The 21,753-nt window shown below is 50.1% G+C and overlaps 1 protein-coding gene across 2 annotated transcripts; it reads left to right on the forward strand.

Moving 5' to 3' along the window:
* The first annotated feature begins 456 nt into the window (after positions 1-456).
* On the forward strand, positions 457-21,266 carry KEL (Kell metallo-endopeptidase (Kell blood group)). 2 transcript variants are annotated; one of them, XR_003431772.1, is made up of 18 exons: positions 457-978; positions 1,199-1,343; positions 1,637-1,813; positions 3,641-3,765; positions 4,066-4,212; positions 7,088-7,147; positions 7,241-7,429; positions 7,662-7,810; positions 9,434-9,563; positions 16,741-16,851; positions 17,951-18,049; positions 18,293-18,370; positions 18,811-18,911; positions 19,073-19,183; positions 19,317-19,384; positions 19,610-19,779; positions 19,910-20,228; positions 20,952-20,979. XR_003431772.1 is itself a non-coding variant. In XM_027101291.1 (18 exons), exons 1-18 carry the CDS (start codon positions 931-933, stop codon positions 21,111-21,113), a joined length of 2,166 nt encoding a protein of 721 aa, XP_026957092.1. In that variant the 5' UTR covers positions 457-930; the 3' UTR covers positions 21,114-21,266. The 2 variants fall into 2 exon arrangements, 1 of the variants encoding a protein (XP_026957092.1); XM_027101291.1 differs by having other exon boundaries at positions 20,133-20,228; positions 20,952-21,266.
* Positions 21,267-21,753: the final 487 nt, after the last annotated feature.

Consider the following 21,753-nt stretch of genomic DNA (forward strand, 5'->3'; position numbering starts at 1 on the left):
AGCAGGGCTCTGACACACCAGGGAAGACATCAGGCATGCCTGGGAGCAGGGGGAATGGGCGTGGAGCAGGGAGACCTCCCAGGGAAGGTGGCATTTGACCTGAGAATTGAAGGACTCAAGAGGGTTCAATCATAGAAGAAAGGAGAGAAGAAAGAATATTTCAGAAATAAAGCAGCTCTGTGAGCAGAGGCACAGAGCAGGGCCAGAAGACTGCCTGGGGAGTGAAGTCTCCCTCCCTCCGTCTCCTCTGAGAGGCTGAGATAAAGGAGGAGGAGAGGCTGAGGTGTCTCCTGACTGATAAACAGGCTCCACCCAGAGGCCAATAGCTTGTGAGTGGGCACAGGGGCGCCAGGTGGCAGAAGCGCCCTTTCTCCAGGAAAAAGGAACTGGGGTGGGGTAGGAGGGAGGCCGTTTCCTGAATCCCCGTCCTCAGACTCAGCACCTAGAGCAGGACCAGGAAGGATTCTGGGAGCCAGAGAAAAGGCCAGACCGACGGCAAGTCCCCTGGAGAAAGCCATTCCCTTTTGCAGTCAGATGCCTCGGGTGGGAGGTGCGGCTGGATGGTGTGTGAGTGCCCGGCCTGCCCCTGGAGAGGAGGGATGTGAGGCTTGGAGGACAGGACCGGTGAAGGAGAGGGAGGTGACGGGCAAGGGAGGGAGGGAGGTTAGGGATACCTTTAGGGGAGAGGTTCCTTCTGAAGCACTTCTGGGAGCACTGCCCTGGCATGCAGATACACAAGTGTGTGTGTGTGTGTGTGTGTGTGTGTGCGTGCGTGCGCGTGCGTGCGTGTATGGGGGAGTAGGTGGGCAGGGGGAGGTGTCAAAATGGCCTGATATAACTCTCTTTAATGTCCCCCCTTCCTGAACCAGCTTCTCTGTCCTCCCTCCTCCTCATTCAGTTCAGGAGGGTGGAGACGAGTTGGGGAGAGCCATGGGGTCTGAGCCAGCGAGCGGAGCGGGGACCCGCAGGAGACGGGAGGTAAGTGACCTCTGTGACCTGTGTGGGGCAGATTTATGACAACCCTGCCGGCTCCCAGGGGTCCAAAGAGGGCTGGGTTTGGGATAATGAGGGGTGTTATCTCCATACAAAGGGGCCCTAGCACTAACTGTCCCTTCTTTCTCCTCTCCCCTCCCTTTCCCCACCCCTCCCAATATCCTCTCTCCATCTTGTGGTTTTCACCTCCTGGCTTTCTGCGCAGAGATCTCCAGAAGAGGGGCTGCCCGCTGTACACGGCAGACAGTGGGCGATGGCCAGGCGAGCGCTAATGACAGTCCTCCTTTTCAGTCTAATCCTCGCTGGTTCTCTGCTGCTTTGGGGCTACATTTTCCAGGGCTGCGGTCCTGGTAAGCGAGATCCTAGGTCTCCCACGACCCACTCAGCCCTCCCTCATTCTTGGACCCCATCCATCCATCCATCATCCTGAGGCTCCGTGTCCATTAACTGACACTCATCCCGACCCTCTGGGGCCCCGGGTTCCCGACCTCTTCCCCCTTGAATCACGCTCCTGGCCGCCAGTCAGACCATTTCCTCCTCACCAGGGCCTCTGTCCCTTTCCCTCACCAGACATTCCTTTGCTTAGCCCCTTGGGGGAGCCCTCATCGCTTTCTCTTTCCCAGCTCTGAGCTTTTCCCCACAGCCCACTGTGAGACGCCTGTGTGTCGGGACCTCCTGAGTCTTTACCTGGCCTCTGGAAACACCAGTGTGGCCCCCTGCACTGATTTCTTTAGCTTTGCCTGTGGAAACACCAACAGGACCACTAGTTCTTTTCAGGCTCTTGCAAAGGAGAACAAGCGCCGACTTCAGAGAATACTGGGTAAGGAAATCAGGGTGGAAGATTCTCTTGCCATGGGTGCCACTGAGCCTAGAATGATCACAACTGTTCCAAGCCTGTGTGCCTGTGGAACACCTGGCTTGCGCCATCCATTGGCTCCTCCATTGGCTCTCAGGGAACTGCTAGGTTTGCTTCTCCATCACCGTACATTTCACCGCAGGTACCACCTCTCTTCCATCTCTTCTTGTCCCTCCTTTCATTTTTTCTTTACCTAATCCCTATCCTCTCTCCTTTCCCATTTATCCACGATTGCTCCATTCTCTCCAAGTTCTCCCTTTCACCAAGTTCCATCTTCTGTGTTACCTCCCTTAAATTTTCAATTTCTACCCGATGCTAGGTGTCTTCCCGCACTGGCATCTCCTCAACGCCTGTTGCACTTTAATCTTTCTCTCCATCACTCTCATTGTCCAGCCCTCAGACCCTTCTTGTCTCCTAACGCGCCCTTGTCAGTGTTATCCTCTCCCTCCCATCGCTTCCCAGACCCCCCTCTTTTCACCATTATCTCCTGTTCTCCCTGAAACCTTGGACCATGGTGTGCAAGTTGAACTGGAAGAAGCTGAACTGGGATGATGGAGATGACTGATTGGAGATGATGGTGGGAGGAAAGAAGTGGCGTAGTGGGTGAGAAGTGATGGAGGGGTCCTTATTGGGTTGTGTGTAAGGGAATGAATATAGGTGGGCACAAAAGAGATGCTGGAGGGAGAGGAGGACCAAGTTAAAAAGGCTGGAGGTAAGAAGATTCCTGTAGATGGTGGCTGTGTTGAAAAGAACTGAGAGGAAAACTGAGGGAGGAACCAAGGCCACATAGGAAGTAGGAAGTTGGTCCCAGGAAGTTGGTGGATGGTGGCGAGGATTTGGGAGTAAGCATGTAACAAAAGGAATGCATTTCCTGCATATGGGAACCCAGAGAACCTGTTGACGGTATCAATTGGAATCTGGAAGAAATAAATGTATCCCTTTGCCCTCCTTCTTTTGATGGGAAAAAAAGTGGAGGTGGGTATTCCCTGCATGGTAGAGGGGCACGCTTTCACTTACGGTATGGAGATGAAAAGAAAAAATACACTTCGGACAAATTCTGCTGCCCATAATAGAATGAAAGGATGCCAGGGGGACTGAGGGAGAGGTGTTAGATGTTAGAAGGTGGAGGATTCAAATGGGTTTGTGTTTGGGTTATTGTCCTGTGTGTGTTTGTTTGTTTCCTGGGATCAAAGAGAGGGGAGAGTCCAGACTAGGGGAGCCTGCCCCTATTTTTTCTCTTTGCTAAACATTTCCTCATGCACTTTCCTCTCTCCGATCCCTTAGAAGTCCTCTGATTTCCCCAATATTTCTAATTCGTTCATTCATCTCCCTCCTGCCTCTCATTTCTACTTTCTCCTTTTTCCATACTCTACTTATTCCATTTCTTTTTTTCCTCCCGTCTTTTCGTCTTTATTTCCTTTCTCACCTTTCTTCCTTTTTTTTTTTTTTGGCCGCGCTGCTCAGCTTGTGGGAGGTGGGATCTTAGTTCCCCAACCAGGGATGGAACCCGGGCCCTCGGCAGTGAGAGTGTGGAATCCTAACCACTGGCCCGCCAGGGAATTCCCTCACCTCTCCTTTATCCTCCTCGTTGTCTTGTCCGTGCTCCCGTTCCCAGCTCTTTTTCTTCCATCAAGTTGATCCAGCTCATCCCATCTTCCCAGTTTTCCTCATCCCTCTCTTTCTCCCCTTCCCTCCTTATCCCTGGAAGTCTTCCCTTTCCTATAACCTTTCTGTCTCCCACCTTCCTGGCTGGTGCCCCACTCCTTTAATTCTCCCACACTTCCTTTCTAGAAGCCCCAGGTTCCTGGCGCCTGGACTCTGGGGAGGAGAAAGCCTTCCAGTTCTACAGCTCCTGCATGGACACAGGTGCCATTGAGGGTGCAGGGGCTGGTCCCCTCAGACAAGTTATTGAGGAGGTGAGACCCGGGGCATCAACGTTTCTGGATGCATAACACGCAAGACCAACATATGCTCAAGGCTGCCGTTTTTTCCCCCCTAGAGGATGGGTCTCTTTCCTAGGGATTTGGGAGGGAGATGGAAATGGCAATGGCCTGTGGATGTATTAGGACCTTGGGTGAGGGTAGGGAAAGAGGGATAGAGGTGGAGCCCTAAAGGGGTTAAGGGACTCAGAGTAGAGGTCAGGAAGTAGCAATGGTGGTGGTGGGGTTGGTCTCGGAGACTGTCCCTGTGCTGAGCCCTCTCTCTCTCCTTCCCAGCTTGGAGGCTGGCCAATCTCCGGTGATTGGACTCCCTTAGACTTTAACCGAACTCTGAGCCTTCTGATGAGTCAGTATGGTCACTTCCCATTCTTCAGAGCCTATTTGCGACCTCTTCCCACCCCTCCGTACGCGCCGGTCATCCAGGTGAGGGAGGCACTGGCAAAAAATGTAGTAAAACCTGGGCCTGACTCACGTTTCCTCGGAGAGGAAAGATGTGCGATCCAGGGAAGAGACTTATCTTTAGGGAAATTATTGATGTGAGAACCAGGGACTTCAGGTGAGATTAGGGAAAGGAGCAGCAGGGCAGTTCTGGGAAGACAGTAGTCTTGGTCTTCCTTGTAGCGTCTCGGAATCACCCCCAGGGTCTCTCAACTAGTTCCCCTGTCTCTCGTATTGCCCTCCTACGATTTAGCTTTCATTTTCCCCGGAGGGACCTTTCTAAACCAAGAGCTAATTATGCTGTTGTCTCTGTTTAAATGCCTTAAATGGCTCACTAGGTCAGCAGGATCTGGTTCTTAATCCTTAGCCAAGCCTTGCAAGTATGACCCTTACAAACTCCTGCAGCCTTATCTCCTCCTTATACCCCAAGCCATGCTCCCTCGCTTACAGCTCCAAGGACATTCTTTGGTTCCTTGCATACATGGCTTCCTTTGCCTGCAACGCTACGCCTCAGTTCGCACGCTCAGCCTGGAAAACTCATACATATCTTTCAACTTTTGGTCTTGATTACTATCCCTTCCGGGAAATCTTCACTGAAACCCTGGCTGAGATGTAGGTGAACCCCTCTGTTCTCCCATTTCCTGTCATCTCAGCATTTAGCGCTGTGTTGAAGACTGAGCCTCTCGAGAACAGGCCCACGGTTTATTCAGCTCAGGTCTTTGGGACCTAGCACAGGGCCAGGCATCTAGAGGCCCACACCAGGTGTTTGCTGAGCGGGTAAAAAAAATTAAAGCCTTGAACGCATCGGTATTGTGGTAGGCCACGTGACCCTATATATTGGCCCCTACTCTGAAAAATGCCACGAAATTATATGAGGATGAATATACAAGAACTGACAGTGCACATGAGGCATTCTCAAGTTCAGTTCTAAAGGGTGTGCTGAGGAGTTTAACTGGTGTGGCCTTTGGAAATTGGTTAAGACCTGAAATGGTTAAGGAGAAGCTCAAAGGAGGGAGAGTGTGGGCTGAGTCCTGAAGCCTGGTTGATTCGTACAGCTGACGGTGAAGCTAAAGGGCCTTATAAGGGCTGCGGGGAAGTCCTGAGCTAAGGGAGGAGCCTGGAATGGTGTGACACCTCTGTGGGGTCAGCAAGGAGGCTGGTCTGTTGAACAGAGGATTTGCGGGTAGGGGTGGGGTGCAGTGGAAGGTAAAAGTAACGCTGAAGACATGAAGTTGAGACTGATTATTCCTGGCCTACGACACTGGACTGAGGTGATAACTTTTGACATAATAGAAAAAAATGAGTTACAGAGGCCTTTCAAATATGATGGTTGTACATAGAACCCAAGTACAGTCAGCGGTTTTCAAGGTCAACCTAGAGGTGCTAGGCAGCTAGATGAGCCACGTTGATTCTGAACTAAGATGATTGTGGCAGAAATGGAAGGTGAGGCCCGGCATGAGGATGTAGGCAGCTACCTACATCCTCATCCTAGTGGTGATGGATGGTCCATGGTGATTCGACTGGTGACTGACTGAATATCAATAAGAGAAATGGAGAAACTAGACAATGACCCCACAGTGTTGGTTTGGTGTGGATGGGAGGAGGGTGGTTCCCATCACCTTGAGACTGAATGGTCTCTGAGGGGAAATACAGGTAGAGAGAGTGAACTACAGAGGGAGCGCCCCGATGAGGTGGTGCTGGAGAAGAGTAAGAACGGTCAGGAGGTGGGAGTCACACCAGCTCAGCTGAGCCGCAAAGGACAGGGGAGAGACCAGTTCAGGAGGGAGGGGTTATCTTTGATTCCAGAGACTTCTGAGCTTAGAAACTAAGGAATGAAAAGACACCATTGGAACCTTCTAGACATAGCATCAAAATGGTCATGGAGATGGACTCCGATTTTATGGAGTTAGGAGGAAGGTAAGGAGGTTGAAGCAAAGGCATAGATGACTTTTAGTTCTTTAAAGTTTGGACAGAAAATGTGACAAAGGAGTCAAGTGAAAGCTTTATTCAAGAGAGCAGAAAAGTATATAGCTCCAGGTGGGAGTAGGATATTGAAGTCGGAGAAGTAAAACAAAAAACGTGGGAGCAAAGATCTTCGGGATAGAAACAAGGACACACCGACGTCAGAAGTAGGGTGAAGTACGTGAGGGTAGTGGGCTACTTGCCTGGGGTGCAGAATTTAAGAGGGTACCCAAACTCACTAATCAAGATAAATAGTATTTCAATAAATATTTTTTAAAATGTCAAAATCAATGCAAAAATCCATGATGAACAAAATATCAAATCTTTGTTCATCGTGGATTTTCTTTTTTGAAAAAACAGTGGATCAAAACCATTGCGGACTTTTGGGGAAACATCTACAATTCAAAAAAAATGATCAAAAATACATTGTGGATTTTTGGGAAAAATACATGATGAGCAAAGTTTTGCTATTTTATTCTGTGGGGATTTTTAGCATTCATTTAGATTTTTAAAATTTCAATTAAGATATTATCGATCTTGATTACTGAGTTTTCAGTACCTCTCAAATTTTGCACTTGAGACGGGTATCTCACTCCCTTTACCCTAGACCTGGCCCTGGCACAGACAATGATTCCCTACAGGACATGGGTTATTATGCTTCTCTCTTGCTGAGCTCCCCCAAACTGGTTGAAGTACCTTCTTTGCACATTTGCACGTCTGTACTCTTCCCCCATGTCCCTCGCCCCCCAGTCTCTGGCTTTCTTTGCTCTCTGGCTCCTCCTCTGTGCCCCCTTTAGTCCATCTCCTGGGGCCATCTTCCTGGTAAATGCCCATCTCCCCACACCTGTCCTCTCCTTCCTCCACATTCCCCACTTCTCTCAGTCTCTCTTGTGTCCAGATAGACCAGCCAGAGTTTGATGTTCCCCTCAAGCAAAAGCAGGAGATGAACTATGCCCAGGTAAGATGGCACTGGGGACCAAGGTCCTGACCTCTTGTGCTAGAGAAAGGCAGGGGCCGACGGTGGCTGTGACTGAGGTTGCCTCTCCCCCAGATCCTGCGGGAATACCTGACTTACCTGAATCGCCTGGGAACCTTGCTGGGAGGAGACCCAAACAAGGTGGGAGAACACGCCTCCTTTTCCATCTCCATTAACTCACAGCTGTACCAGTTTCTGAGGCCCCCGGAGCAGCAGCAGGCACAGGGAAAGCTCTTCCAGATGGTCACGATTGACCAACTGCAGGTACCTTGAACCAGGGACTGGATGAAGATGGGCCTGAGGGTCTCGCTCCCAAACTTTCTTGACCTTCTTGTCTTCTTTCTCCTTATTTCCTTAATTCCATTCCATCCCTAACTTTCCTGGCTCCATCCTTTCCCTCAACCCCCCGCCTCCCCACTCCCTTTCCTACCTGAGGGAGGGGATGCCCCCTCTCCTCCTTTCCTGTCCCCCCAAGCCTCCGTATCCCTCCTTTAAGGAAATGGCCCCTGCCATCGATTGGTTGTCCTGCTTGCAAGCGACATTCGCACCAATGTCCCTGAGCCCCTCTCATCCCGTCGCAGTCCATGACCTGGAGTATTTGAAAAACATGTCGCAACTGGTTGAAAAGCAGCTGTCGAAGCACAGGTTTGCCCCACGTGGGAGGGTGATGGAAAGAGGGTCCGAGGACCGGAGGTCTCAGGGACAAAGAAGACTGGAGAATGCAGGCTAGTAAGGGCCTCGCAGAAAGATGGGAGGGATCTGGGGCCATATGGGGGCAGAGAGGGGGTGGGATGGACGGCCCAGGAGGACATGGTGGAAACAGGAAGAGGGGCTCGGGGGGCATGGGGTAGGGAAACACACACGAAATGAGGGATCCAGGTATCTGACAAGACATGGGGTTTGCTGGGAGTAGCACCCAGCCTGTGAAGTAACTCTAAGCTGTGGGAGATGCTCGAAGGCCAGTTGCTGGGGACAGCTGGGCATTTATGTCTTGTCAGCAGCTGAGGGGTGTGGGTGGGAGGAGAAGGTACGTGGGATGAGTAGATGGAGGAGGTGAAGGCTGGGAAGAACCTGGGGGAGAGGCTGTTTCTCATCTGTGGTGAGAGGATTCTGGGGCCCTTGTGGGAACGATCAGGGCGTCGAGGAAGGTGGGAGGAGGGAGGATGAGGCTCTGCGTTGGGCTCACTGCTGTCCCTGATACTGTATGGCCACCACTTGGAGGCAGTGGCTTCCTTCCGGGGCCTTGGGCTCAAAGCCCATCTTCATAGTAACTCAGTGGCAGCAACGACTAGAAATTCTTTCAGGGAGAAGCAAACAGCCGTTCACGCAGGTGCGATTTGTATCCTATGTAAGGATACAAATCAAACCCGGTGAGAGAGTTGCCAGCCGGGCAGAGAAAGGTCCTGCATCCCAGCTTTGTTGCTCTTAGAAGATGCATCTTAAGATGAGCTGAGGTTTCTTGGTTGTGGAAGTAGCTGAATCTGTTTGGTTGAATCTAAGTCCAGCCTTCATCTAGCCCAGATCCTCCCCCACCCTCGCCCCCCGCCGCTGTGACTTGAGAGGTCCTCCTCTTCATCTGGTTCTTTCTTCTATCATTCTCCACCCCAGCCCAACCCACATCAAGAAAAGCTCTTCTTAAAACAGACAAAAGTTTTGAACAGTGGTTGCCAGGGGCTGAAGGGTGGGGAAATAGGGAGAGGTTGGTGAAAGGGTACCAACCTTCAGTTGTAAGGTGAAGAAAGTCTCAGGATCTAATGTACAACATGGTGACTATAGATGATAACATTTAATTTTGCGTCGCTGTATTCTACTTTGTAGAGATTGTGGTTTTTTACAAGTGAAAGGTTTGGGGCAACCCCGTGTCAAGCAAGTCTGTGGGCACCATTTTTCCAATAGCATTTGCTCACTTCATGTCTCTGGGTCATATCTGGGTGATTCTCGCAACATTTCACCCTTTTTCAGTATTATTTTAATTGTTAAAGTGATCTGTGATCAGTGAACTTTGATGATACTTTAATCGTTTTGGAATTTTTTAGCAATAAAATATTTTTAAACTAGGGTTAAAAAAAAAAGATAGAAAGAAAAGCCCTTCTTTTTTTTATTTTTTGAAAAGCCCTTCTTGACGTGTTCACATGTGAAGCAGTTATTCTCTATTAATACAGAGAAGGGCTTCCCCGAGAGTATCAAGGTGACCTTTCCAAGGGGAAGCTTTTCTGGTGTTTTCCCCAGAGCCCGGGGGTATACTGTGGGTCTCTTTTCTCTCCGCAGGGACTTTCTGCAGAGTCACATGATCTTGGGTCTGGTGGGGACCCTTTCTCCAGCCCTGGACAGTAAATTCCAAGAGGCACGTAGATTGCTGAGCCAGAAACTGGGGGAGCTGACAGGGCGACCACCCACGGTGAGGAGGGGCAGGGCGGAATCCTCCCGGATGGGGGGCTAAAGGAGCATCTGTCCTTTGGGGGGATGAACGTGGGCATAGCCCCCTCAGGGAGGGGCATGAAGATAGATGCCCCAGGGTCTGGGCTCTCGTGGAGGCACTCAAGGCTGACACTGAGAGCTGAGGCACCAGGGACCAGACCCTTAGGCACACGTCTGGCTACCTCGAGGGCCTTTTGCTGATTGTTAAAGTCTAGATATAAAGCTCTAAAGTGATCAGGGCCTGCTTTTCTTTTGTCATGACCCCTAGACTATTTGCCTGGTTATCCTGAGCGCTGTGATTTGAGGGGCCGGACATACAGCCTAGGGTTCACTGGAGTAAGAGGCAGGGACCTTCCCTTTGTCTCGGTGACTCCAGCGTTCCATGTCCAAAGGTGCTTCACGAGGAGCTCATCTCTGACATCCCGAGGGTTCTGTCGGCCACACCGTGGGCTTCGTGGTGCAGATCCCAACATATCAGAGGAGGGAGCTGTACCAAACGTGCTCTACTAACCAAAGTCTACTCTGTCCATACTCAGTTACTGAGAACTTTGAAATCCTAGGTCGACACATCCAATCCCAAGAGGAGGCGTCTAGAACATAAGATGTCCTCCATCCTCAGGCAAGGCCTCAGGGTAGTCTTGAAAATCACTGGGTTTCTTTTCTTAGTAATTTGTGGACCATTTCTCTGCCTTGGAGAAACTCATGGCTTTGGCAACCTGAAATATCTGTGGAATTCAGAGAAGGGAATTGTAAACGCAGGGACTGGAATGTAGTTATTGCCTATTGAGACTTTCAAACGTGCTGGATAGTTTTCTAAGCCCTTTAGATACATGAGCTGATTTGATCCTCACGACAATTCCATGAGATGGGCAGACCGTTCTGGCCCTGTTTTATTGATGGGTAAATTGAGACCCAAAGGTTAAGGGGCTTGCTCGGGGTAATATACCTAGTAAGTTGTGAGAACTGGGATTCGAACTCTGGAAGTCTGGCTCCAGAGTCTGTGTGCTTAATCATTGTTTAAAAAAAAAAAAGAAAGAAAGAAAACCCAAAAAACTTTCTAGAATTTTCACTCAGGTAGGCTAGTCCCCAAGAACCTGTGGCTCAGCCTTTCCCTTGACTCAGATGAGACAGAGCCCCAACCCCTCTTAGTTAGGGTTGCTACAAAATCCCTGGCACCAGACAGCCTCCTGGAAATCCCAGAACCATGGCCTGATGGTGCTTCTTGAAAGGTGTAAGGATGCCAACGTTGAAATTCACACTTAAGAAACTTAGAAGGCTTATGAATTGCTAAAGTCACCACCCTTTATACACATATATATCCTTTATATACATATTATAAACAGCCTTATATATCTAATAGGATATATAATTGTCCTTGGGCTTAAAAGCTGAATCAAACCCTACCAACAAATAGTTCTGTGACTTGGTGAAGCCCTTTCACCTGTCTGGAACAGTACCAGGTATGACACATATTAATAATAAAAGCTGACATACATGGAGTAGTTACTCTGTGTCAGGCATTGCTTATTTTATTTACTATTCCCGGAACCACTCTGAGGTCCTCAGAAAGGACATGTAAGGTTCCCAAGACCATACAGCTCCTAAGTGGAGGAACACACTCCAAAACAGGTCTGTCTGACCCGGGAGGCCATATTTTTAACCACAAACTGTGCAGGATTGAGAAATAGTGGGTGGTAACAAAAAATGCCTTGGCAAATTCTTTCTATAAAGGTCAAGATAGTAAATATTTTTGGCTTTGTGGTCTATGTGATCTGTGTTGCAACCACTCAACTCTGTCCTTGTAACACAAAAGCAGTCATACGCTAAGTAAATGAATGGGCGTCACTGGGTTCTGAGAAAACTCTGGTTTAGATACTCTTGGAATTCCTAAGAGGGAGAGATGAGGGTGGGTTTAAATGATCAGTGGGATATCTGAACGGGAGGTAGGACGGAAGCAGTGTCTAGGGAGAAGAACGGGTTTTCCGGCGGAGACAGGGATATCGTTTCATTGCAACAAGGCACGGGGCAGGCTGGCTAAGGCTTGGTACAGTGTGACGGATCCTCCTGGTGGCTTTGGCTGAGCAAACGTGATGGGACTTGCAGGCAAGGCTGTCCTGCTGCTGCTGGAGCCTGGCCTGGGGGGTTTGAGAATCAGCCTGGGAGCCAGCACACCTGGAACAGAGAAAGCAAATAGGATAAGAGTAGGGAGGAAATCAGAGAGGGGAGGAGGGGATTATCCGGGACCTGGTAGGTCACCGTAAGGACCTGGGTTTCTCTCTGCATGTAACAGGGGCCTATAGAGGGATTTATCTGTTTTATGTTTTAAAAGATCATATTCTGAAGGTAAGCAGCAGTGTTTCCTGACGGATGTGTGGTGTGAGAGTGAAAGTGGAGTCAAAGATACCACCAAGGTTTTGGCCTTGATTTGATCAAAATTTGTATTTCTATCCGATGGTTGTTAATTACAGATGTCTAACCATATTCTTCTGAATGAATTCTAATGCCCTTATTCAGAAGGACTGTTAGGTCTCATTATCTGACCATATTTTGTTTGTGACTTTTGAATATATCGTCAATGAACCTGGCTGTTAAGCCAGGTCTTCCTCTTATTAAACGAGAAGCTGAGTTTGGGGAATTAAAAGCAGAACCTCACATTGTTGCCCATTAAATGTGAACTGTTTACACTCAGCCCAACATCCCAATTTATTCAGGTAATTTTAGCCTTTGTTTCAATGATCTGTTATTTCTGCCTTAGGTCATTCATGGTTTTATTTATTGCATCTTCATCTAGATTACTGGTAAAATTCTGCAGAGGGAAGAGTATTGGGTCAGGTTATTGAAGACCTAGCGTAGAGTCGTCAGTTCATTTATGCACCAAATGTTAATTGAGCCCCTATTATACGCCAGACACTTCTCTAGGCCCTTGGGAATCTTCATGACCAAAATAGACAAAAATCCCTCAAACACTTATATTCTAATGGAGGCAGAATGACAGTAAGCCGAATAAAACATATTGGATGGTATTAAGTGTCATGAAAAAATAAAACAGGAAAGGGAGAGAGGCATACTAGGTGAGGACGTGCTACAATGTCCAGTGGGGTGGTCGGGGAAGCTCGTACTAACTTGGAGTCAGTAATCACTGATGTTCCCTTGTGGACCAGTCAGTCAGAATCCACTCAAGTCACACTGTCATTTAACGTGGATTTCTCCATCGATTTCACAAAGATGTAAGTTTTGGTTTTACCAACTGCTATCTTGAAATCAAAATCATGCCAACAGAGTGGGGTAGAACTTTAGAATTTACAGAGCACGTTCCACGTAGTGTTTCCCCTGCTCTCCCAAGTAGCTTTGTGAGGAAAGCGGAACAGGAAGGCAGAACAGGCATTAGGCTCATTTTTATAGCTGGCGTAACTGAAGTATGAGGGTTTAAGTTAATAATCCACAGTTAGTAAATACTGAATTCTCTGTACAGAGGGAGCACTGCGGTGGTCCTTGAGGCTGAATCTGGCCCATAGGTGTGTGTTGTTGGCCTTTGAAGCTTTTTATAAACTGTTAGGTGATGGCACAGCAAGACTCAGAGTTCCAGCCTTTTTTGTTGTTGTCAGTGTGAAGCTCTGGCAACACGGAGCTAGCCGTCTCCAGGGGCGACAAATGACTGGGACCGAGTGATGCAGCCAGCAGGGCTGCGTCCCTCTCTCCGGTTTGCCGTACCCCTTCTTGTCCCGGGGTTCTGACGTTGGACTGCTGCTCTCACTTAGGTTACCTCATGGCCCCTGTTTGAGTTTGTGACTCCAGATCTGCTGTTTATCCTAATTTAATGATCCTTTAAAAGTGATGACATTTCAAAAGGATTTTGATATGATTCGTCCTCAGTGGTGCTATGCTGGCCCTCAGGAGTTACACATTATTTTCCAAGTGTCCAAAAATAGTCGGTTTAATGATTCATTCTAGAATTTTGTTTAGAAATTAACATTAAGGATTCCTGACTCACCTGTAATCTCTAAAATCTACCTTCCCCTTACTGAAAATTGTGCAAAAATTTGCTTCTCTCCAGACTCTTGGAATTTTTCCTGATTTTTATCAAGTCTATCATTACTCATGGTTCTAAGCTTGTATCTGCAACTTTTTTTCTTTCTTTTTTAAAAGATTTTTTTCTTCAAGTATAGTTAACTTAGCGTGTTGTGTTAACTTCTGCTGTGCAGCAAAGCGATTCAGTTATACATATATATCCATTCTTTTTCATATCCTTTTCCATTATGGTTTATCACAGGGTTTGTTGTTTTTTTTTTTTAATTAATTAATTTATTTATTTATTTTTGGCTGTGTTGGGTCTTCGTTTCTGTGCGAGAGCTTTCTCTAGTTGCGGCGAGCGGGGACCACTCTTCATCGCGGTGCGCGGGCCTCTCACTATCGCGGCCTCTCCCGTTGCGGAGCACAGCCTCCAGAAGCGCAGGCTCAGTAGTTGTGGCTCACGGGCCCAGTTGCTCCGCGGCATGTGGGATCCTCCCAGACCAGGGCTCGAACCCGTGTCCCCTGCATTGGCAGGCAGATTCTCAACCACTGCGCCACCAGGGAAGCCCCTATCACAGGGTTTTGAATATAGTTCCCTGCGCTCTACAGTAGGACCTTGTTGTTTATCCATCCTGTATATGATAGTTTGCATCTGCTAATCCCACACTCCCACTCCATCCCTCCCACATTCCCACTCCCGCAACATTTTTCTGTTCCTTAAAATTCATCTTTTGAGCCTCATTATCCTGGGTTTGAAGTATCTCTTCTATCCTTTATATTTTAGCAATGATGTTTTTTCTTTTTCTCTGTTTTCAATCAGTGTGGTATACTCCATCACTCCACGTCTTGAGAGACAGCTCAGATACTCATAACCCCCAGCAGATGAATATACAACCTGCCAACCTCCACCCCCGAGACTTACGTTCATTTATAGATTCTGGAAGTTGTTTTCCCGCACATAGAACATATGACTCAGCACAAGTGTGACCAAAAGGATCCCAGAGTGGCACAGGGTGAGCAGTGGGTGGTCCGAGGTGGTGTCCACACTCCCCAGGAACCAGGTCAGGGCCTGCCGTGGCCTGGGCTATGGGCAACAGCATGGAACAGGCAAAGGATTTGGAGAGAAGGGCAGGCACCAGCCAAAGGGATCAGGAAACAACTCAAGAACCAGGAGGTATAGAAAGGGCAGGCAGGTCCACACTACCAAGCTCAAGGCTGATGTGTTTGCTCCTGTCCTGGGTGCAGCCCTCCACCCCCGGCAGCAGTCTGATGAAAGGCAGCCTCAGAGCCGAACGTGTCATTGGGGGCCTGCAGCACCTGCACTGGACCCCGGCATTGCTATCAGACCGAGGTTGCCTTTCTATTTGTATTTCACATTTGTGAGTTTCAGAGCTCCAAGTAATACACTCTGGAAAGTGTCTGAGTCCCTTCTCCTCAACAGGAGAAGGTTCTTAAAAGGTCTCATGGTGAGGGGACAGACAAGAACGCACAGATGTGGGCAACCGGGTCTGGAGCAACCTCCAAAATGATGAACATTCTAATAGGCCCAGGAGTGTCTTCGATGACAGAAGTGCTGGCCTTCCTTTCTCTTTCCTCATTTGTTGGAAGCCCCATAAACTCTCTCCAGCCTTAGGACCGGAATGCGTGGTGGCAGCCTAACTGCCTGACCTGCCAGGACGTCTGGGGGAATAAATAAGTTACAGGAATGAAGTCTTATGACTTCAGCCCACTCAGCCCAAATTAGCATGTTAGCCGGTTTTTCCTAAGTCGCAGCTCAGCTTTCCCTTAGGCCAGCTTCCTGAATTTGTTTCTCACCTGCCCTGCGTCATCTCTGGGCCTACGCTTGGTCGTCTCTTCAAAGCCATCCACCCCAACATCTCTCTTTTATGTTTCTTAGTCTTCCCATCCTGCTGTTAACACATTATTTGACCAGGGGATTTTTGCAGAAACTAACGCTTGTGGCAGTCATATGTCTCTGGTCAAACGTGTTAAAAAACACCCCAGTTGCCAAGGCCCTCTTTGAGTTTTTATTTTTTTATTTTCTAATAAATTTATTTATTTATTTTTGGCCACGTGGGGTCTTTGTTGCTGCACGCGGGCTTTCTCTAGTTGCGGTGAGCGGGGGCTACTCTTCGTTGTGGTGTGCGGGCTTCTCGTCGCTGGGGCTTCTCTTGTTGCGGAGCACGGGCTCTAGGTGCGCGGGCTTCAGTAGTTGCGGCACGTGGACTCGGTAGTTGTGGCTCGCGGGCTCTAGAGCACAGGCTCAGTAGTTGTGGTGCACAGGCTTAGTTGCTCCGTGGCATGTGGGATCTTCCCGGACCAGGGCTCGAACCTGTGTCCCCTGCATTGGCAGGCGGACTCTCAACCACTGCGCCACCAGGGAAGTCCCCTCTTTTGATTTTTTGTCTAACCGTTTCTCTGCCTTTGAAGTTGAAGACGTCCATCCTCTCATCCTATATCCTTTTCCCTGATTTGGCAGAAAGTGTCTTAGTGCTCTGAATTCGTATATTTAGTCTTTTCTTTTTTCCTCTTCTCCCACCAAACAATATGGTATCTAAAACCCAATTTTACTCTGATAACTTCCTTCTTTATAAGACAAGGTCTTACCATATGATCCTCAATAACCATTTGGAGAGTGGGGTAGGAAGGCAGGAGGCAGGGAGACTCTTCCTTCTTCAATTTCTCTTTTAAGTAAAGAAGCTTGGGAGGATGGGAGTCTCCGCCGGGCTCTGTGCGTGGTGGGTGGGGACAGGGTGGCAGGCGTGGTGGGCGGGGACAGGGTGGCAGGCAGACCTGCTAAAGTGAGAGGGTTGGCTCTAGTCCTGTCCTTCCCAGGAGCCTTTCAATCATCCAGAAGGATGCCTCCCAGTGGCCTGGCTTTCAAATTCAATAGGCAATAAACAAGGATAGTTTGCCCAACCCAGGCTCATGAGACTAATCCTGGAGGAGATGTGAGCCCCTCTTTGCTAAGCAGCATGACCCCATGTGTGTCACCAAAAGGGGTTATAGAGTAAAGGGAGACAAACCCAGAAAGTCCAGCAAAGAGAGCATGCTCTGGGGGTGAAGGTCTAGGTGAGACTGGCCTGGGAAAGTGGATGAGGAAGACGCCTTGGCGGGAGCCATTCATTCCAGCTTTGTCTCTGTAGCCCGCCCACCCTCGCTGGATGACGTGTGTGGAGAAGACGGCAGCCTTCTTCAAGCCTACGCTGGCAGCCTTGTTTGTCCGTGAGGCCTTCGGCCCCAGCACCCGAAGTGCTGTACGTGAGGGCCCTTCCCCAGCCCACGTCCTTCCGCCCCTTCCCCGCCAACCCATCCTCTCCTAGTTCTAGCGACTTTGCTCTTCTCGATGGAACCAGCCAGTTAGAGAGAGAACCCAGAGAGGGACACGCTGCATCCCTAGGGTCTGCACAGTTTAGCTCTGAGACACAAAGTCCGCACAACACACACTGACCTGGACAGGTCACCCAGCTTTCCTGCTCATGTGTTTCTTCAACCATAAAATGAGAAAATTGAACTGCATGACCTCTAAGCCTACCCCTTGTTTACCTGTGATTTTTTTTTAACAACACGTGAAATGACATCAGAATGGAATGCTATCATCTTCAGAAGCGCTAATAAGTAACTACTGAACACTTTTCAGTGCCTACCATGTGCCTGATACTCTTATAAGCACTTTGCACCAACTACTTTAATTCCTACTATTATTATAATTTTAAAGCAGAGAGAACTGAAGCACAGAGGGGTTAAGAAACTTGCCCAAGATCACACAGCTACCAAATAGCAGAGTTAGGATTTGAACTCAGGCTCCCAGCGTCGTCATCCATTTTCCTCCATCAAGAAAGGAAATGCACACGGTGGTAGATGGCCGAGAAGGCAGTCAGTACACAGTCAGGGTGTGAAGCTGGGCAGGCTTCAGCTCGTTGCGAAGCTGAGGAACCCTGGAAGTTGGAGAGAGGAAATGCAGGCTGTAAGAAACAGGGTATGAGGACGAGGGCCCTCGAGAGCAGAGAAGGGGATGGTGGTCCACCTCCTCCCGCCACTTTCTGAGAGGATTGCCCGGCCGAGAGAAAGGACAGTGTCACGGAAAGGAGCTGTCTACCCCGTCAAGGGTCAGGAGTGACCAGTTCCCACCTTCCCCTTCTGTGCTTGGTACCTCCTCCACATCCCCACAGCTCTCCGTACCCTGAGTTTTTGGTCACCTAGTAGGTAGCACTTTGCACTTTCTCGGTCTGAGACCGTCCTCCTTCTGGCAGCCCCTCAGGGTCGAGGCCTCTTCCTAGAGGCCCAGTGGGCAGGGCCCAGCACTGAGGCTGAGTTTGATCCTGTTTCTTTCTCCCTGCCCCGTCCTGCCCACAGGCCATGGAATTATTCACTGCGATCAAGGATGCCCTCATCGCTCGCTTCCAGATGCTTCCTTGGATGGATGAAGAGACCCGGGCAAAGGTCCAGGACAAGGTAAGGCCAGGAGAAGGAGACAGTGTGGGAACGTGTAGTAGGTGTGAACTGAGTGTTGGATCAAGAGATCACAGGGCCTGGAGGAGCGTGCTCAAGGCCAAGGGCACAAGTATAAACACCAATATGCCGCACACACATCCTGGGGGCAGTACCAGAGGAAGGGACAGGGCAGTGAGCAGGAGAGATTCCTTCTGATAAGACTTGGGACAGCTAGGTTCCTTCCACCTTTGTGTCTCTTCCCAGGTCACCCAGCTGCAGGTGAAGATGGGGGCCCCGGAATGGGCCTTGAAGCCAGACCCAAACAGACAAGAATACAACGATGTGGGTTCCTGCCCTCGCCATTTACTCTTTAACCCTCAACTTCTTCACCCACCCCGATCCACCAGAGTGGCAGACAGTCATTTCCCCTAGTTGATCCTGAGAAACCCTTCCCTGCCCTGGTGCTGCTGGGGCCTGATGGGCGGATAGCCACACTCTGGATCTTGCCAACAGAAGAGTAGAACCTTTGCAGGTCACGTTGAGCGTGTGTGCACACTCGCACCCATGCATTTGTGTGACTTGCCTGAGTATTTGTGTGCTGGTACGTGTGAAGCCCGTTTGTACCACGCAGGCACTGGTGTCATGGCGCTGGTTTTCCACGATTCCGGGGAGGTCCGCGCATCGGGGCTTATCTGTCTGGGTTCAGATGTCCGCGTCAGGGTATGTCAGTGTACATCTACATTTGTCTCCGTGTATTCGAGTTGCCTCCTGCCTCCTCCCAGATACGACTTGGACCCAGCTTCCTGCAGTCCTTCCTGAGCTGTGTCCGATCCCGCCGAGCTAGAATCATCCGGAGTTTCCTGCAGCCTTTCCCCAACCACAGGTACGAGGGCGAGGGAGACACAGACACCGCATCCCAAAGATAGCCGTCCAAAATGAGCAGGAAAGAAAGCCAGAGGCTCAGGGGAACAGGAACAGTGACAGTATGCGGGAACGACGGCACGTAAATGATAGAGCTGGTATTCATATGTACTCTTTCCACAGGTGGCAGGTGCTCCCCTGGGGCGTAAATGCCTACTATTCAATACCTGACCATGTGGTGGTCTTCCCAGCCGGACTCCTCCAACCCCCGTTTTTCCACCCTGGCTACCCCAGGTATGGGCCATTCTAAGTTTCCCAAGAGCAATGGACCCATGTTATGATGAATGATGGATGCGACTTATGGTTGGAGAATTGGGGCCAAAAACTTGGAAGGATTCTGAGGGTAAGACAAGCCCTTGCCCCCTAGAGCTGTGAACTTTGGCGCCGCCGGCAGCGTTATGGCCCATGAGCTGCTGCACATCTTCTACCAGCTCCGTGAGTAACAGCGGGCCATTGGGAGATGGGGCCATCGGGAACCCAGGTTGAAGGCCCCAAAGGCATCCTAGAGGGGGAGAAGGGAAGCTGTGCGAGGGCTCCGGGGTGGGGTCAGTTCTGAAGCCTTTGCAGTGCTCCTGGGAGCCAGCCCAGTTTGTGGTACCCCCGTGTCTTCACCCCTGCATCACGCCTCACCGTTTCATTCCCTTGCCCCATTTTCAACAGTATTCCCTGGGGGCTGCCCAGCCTGTGACACCCATGCCCTACAGGGGGCGCTAGTGTGCCTGGAGCGCCACTATGCTGCCTTTCCATTACCCAACGGGACCTTCTTCAATGGCTCCCGCACATTCCTGGAGGATGCTGCAGACACGGGGGGACTGGCCATTGCACTGCAGGTAACTCACATCCCAAGGGCTGCGATCTATTTTTACCAGCAGAATAGAGAGCCTGTCCCCAGTTTTTCCTTCCACCATCCCTCAGGCAAACATAGCAAAACGTTCTGCCCTTCACATCCCCACTGAACAGGTGGCAACTTGAGGACCCCCTCCGACTCCATAGAGCCCTCTTTTCTAGATCCATAGATCTCACGGCAAGTACCTTTTCTCCTGGCTCAGAGCAGTGTGTCAGTGCAGAACTTGGAAAGAAGGACCGTGAACTGGTTTTGGATATTGCGTGTAGGGCATCAGATTTCCAGATGGCCACGGGTCTAGAGCCTAAGGGCGACTCTCCATCCCACTCCCATATCCAGGCATACAACAAGAGGCTATTATGGTACCGTGGGGAGACCACCCTGCCCAACCTGAACCTCAGCCCCTGGCAACTCTTCTTCCGAAGCTATGCCCAGGTAGGCAGCCGACACCTCCCACCAGGGCTTAGTCCATGTCAGATAAATGCCCTATCGTTAACACTCAGATATTGTTAAGCATCTTCCCCCCAATGCCACCAAGCCTCTGCTGCACAAATCCCCAATGTCATCCTTTCACACGTGTCCCCTTGGGACCATCCCTTCATCCTGCTATAAATTCTTCTACCAAATTCAGCAGTGCCTTCAGAAAACGGAAAACGACTGTATTCCCAAATCCCTCCTTGAGATGAGCCCAACTTTTATCTTCTCTCATTTCTTCTGGAAACACAGATCCCTTCAAAAAGAGCCTTAACAGACTACCTATAGACCACGTTCCTCCTCGGAGACCTCGCCACGCAGTGGGGTCCCCCCGTGACATAACCCCCGCACAGTGTTCTTACAGCAGATCCCTCAGCAGATAGTGCCCCCAATTCCTCAGGATACTTAGAGACCCGCACAGTGTTCTTACAGCAGACCCACCTCTAGGGCACTTGCAAATGGTATGATTGCACAGACCAGCCCTCCCCAGATACCCACTGCCCGATTAAATGACCCACAAATGGCAAATACCTTCCTTCCTCCATGTGGCCCTCAGAGCATTGCTATCCCTGCTTTTATCTTTGCTGTCCCTAGTTACCACCTGGTCACCAGGTCTGCCGTGTCCTGCTGACCCTGATACCCTGCTTTTCTCCTTACCCTGTATGGACCTCTCTTTCTCCCCAGGTGATGTGTAGGGACCCCAGCACCCAGGATCCTCAGGACACTCACAGCCCTCCTACCCTTCGAATCCACGGGCCCCTAAGCAACAGCCCAGCCTTCGCCAGACACTTCCACTGTCCCCACGGCACCCTCATGCACCCCTCCAGCCGCTGCCAGCTCTGGTAACCCAGCTGGCTCCCAAAGAGACCTCAGTACAGGTGTATCAGCATCTCCCTGCCCCATCCCTGGAATCAGGACAATACCTCCTCTCCCCTTCTGTTCCAAAAATAAAAGCCGGCCCTTGGCTTCTGCCTGTCTCTTAAGAACACTTTCCTGCTATGTCCGATGTCTAGAAGTCAGAAAAAATCAGAGGAGAAACCGCCAAGCAGAGTTCCAAGGACGTGAGACAAGGAAAGAACCAGTGAATGAGCTAAAGGTCGGTGGAAACCGGTTAGAGACAAGATTAAGCTGCCCCCACTTGTTTCCAGGATTTGATTGTTATTACTCTCATTGTTGCTGCCTCCCTACCCCTAATCTGTTGTCCTGAGCAAAGCCAGGAGAGGCTGGGGGAGAGAGAAGGGCAGGGGTCCGGTGTCTCCGCTCTTGGAGATGGCCCTCAGAGGGTGGGGAGGAAGGTGGGCAGGGGCCATGGGCCGCTGAGAGGCCAGCACGGGGTCTCTCTGATGCTGCGTCCCGAGGGGGAGGGTCATGGGCAAGAGCCAGGAAGCCGCACGTACGTCACCCTCGGGAGAAGCGCTCCGGACCCCCACGGGGAGGCGGTCAGTAAGCTACCGTGAAGCGGAGGCAGATGTCCAGGTCCTCATCC

This window comes from Aethalodelphis obliquidens, unplaced genomic scaffold, assembly GCF_003676395.1.
Source record: "Aethalodelphis obliquidens isolate GAN/ISIS:26980383/991018 unplaced genomic scaffold, ASM367639v1 scaffold5, whole genome shotgun sequence".
Taxonomy (NCBI): domain Eukaryota; kingdom Metazoa; phylum Chordata; class Mammalia; order Artiodactyla; family Delphinidae; genus Aethalodelphis; species Aethalodelphis obliquidens.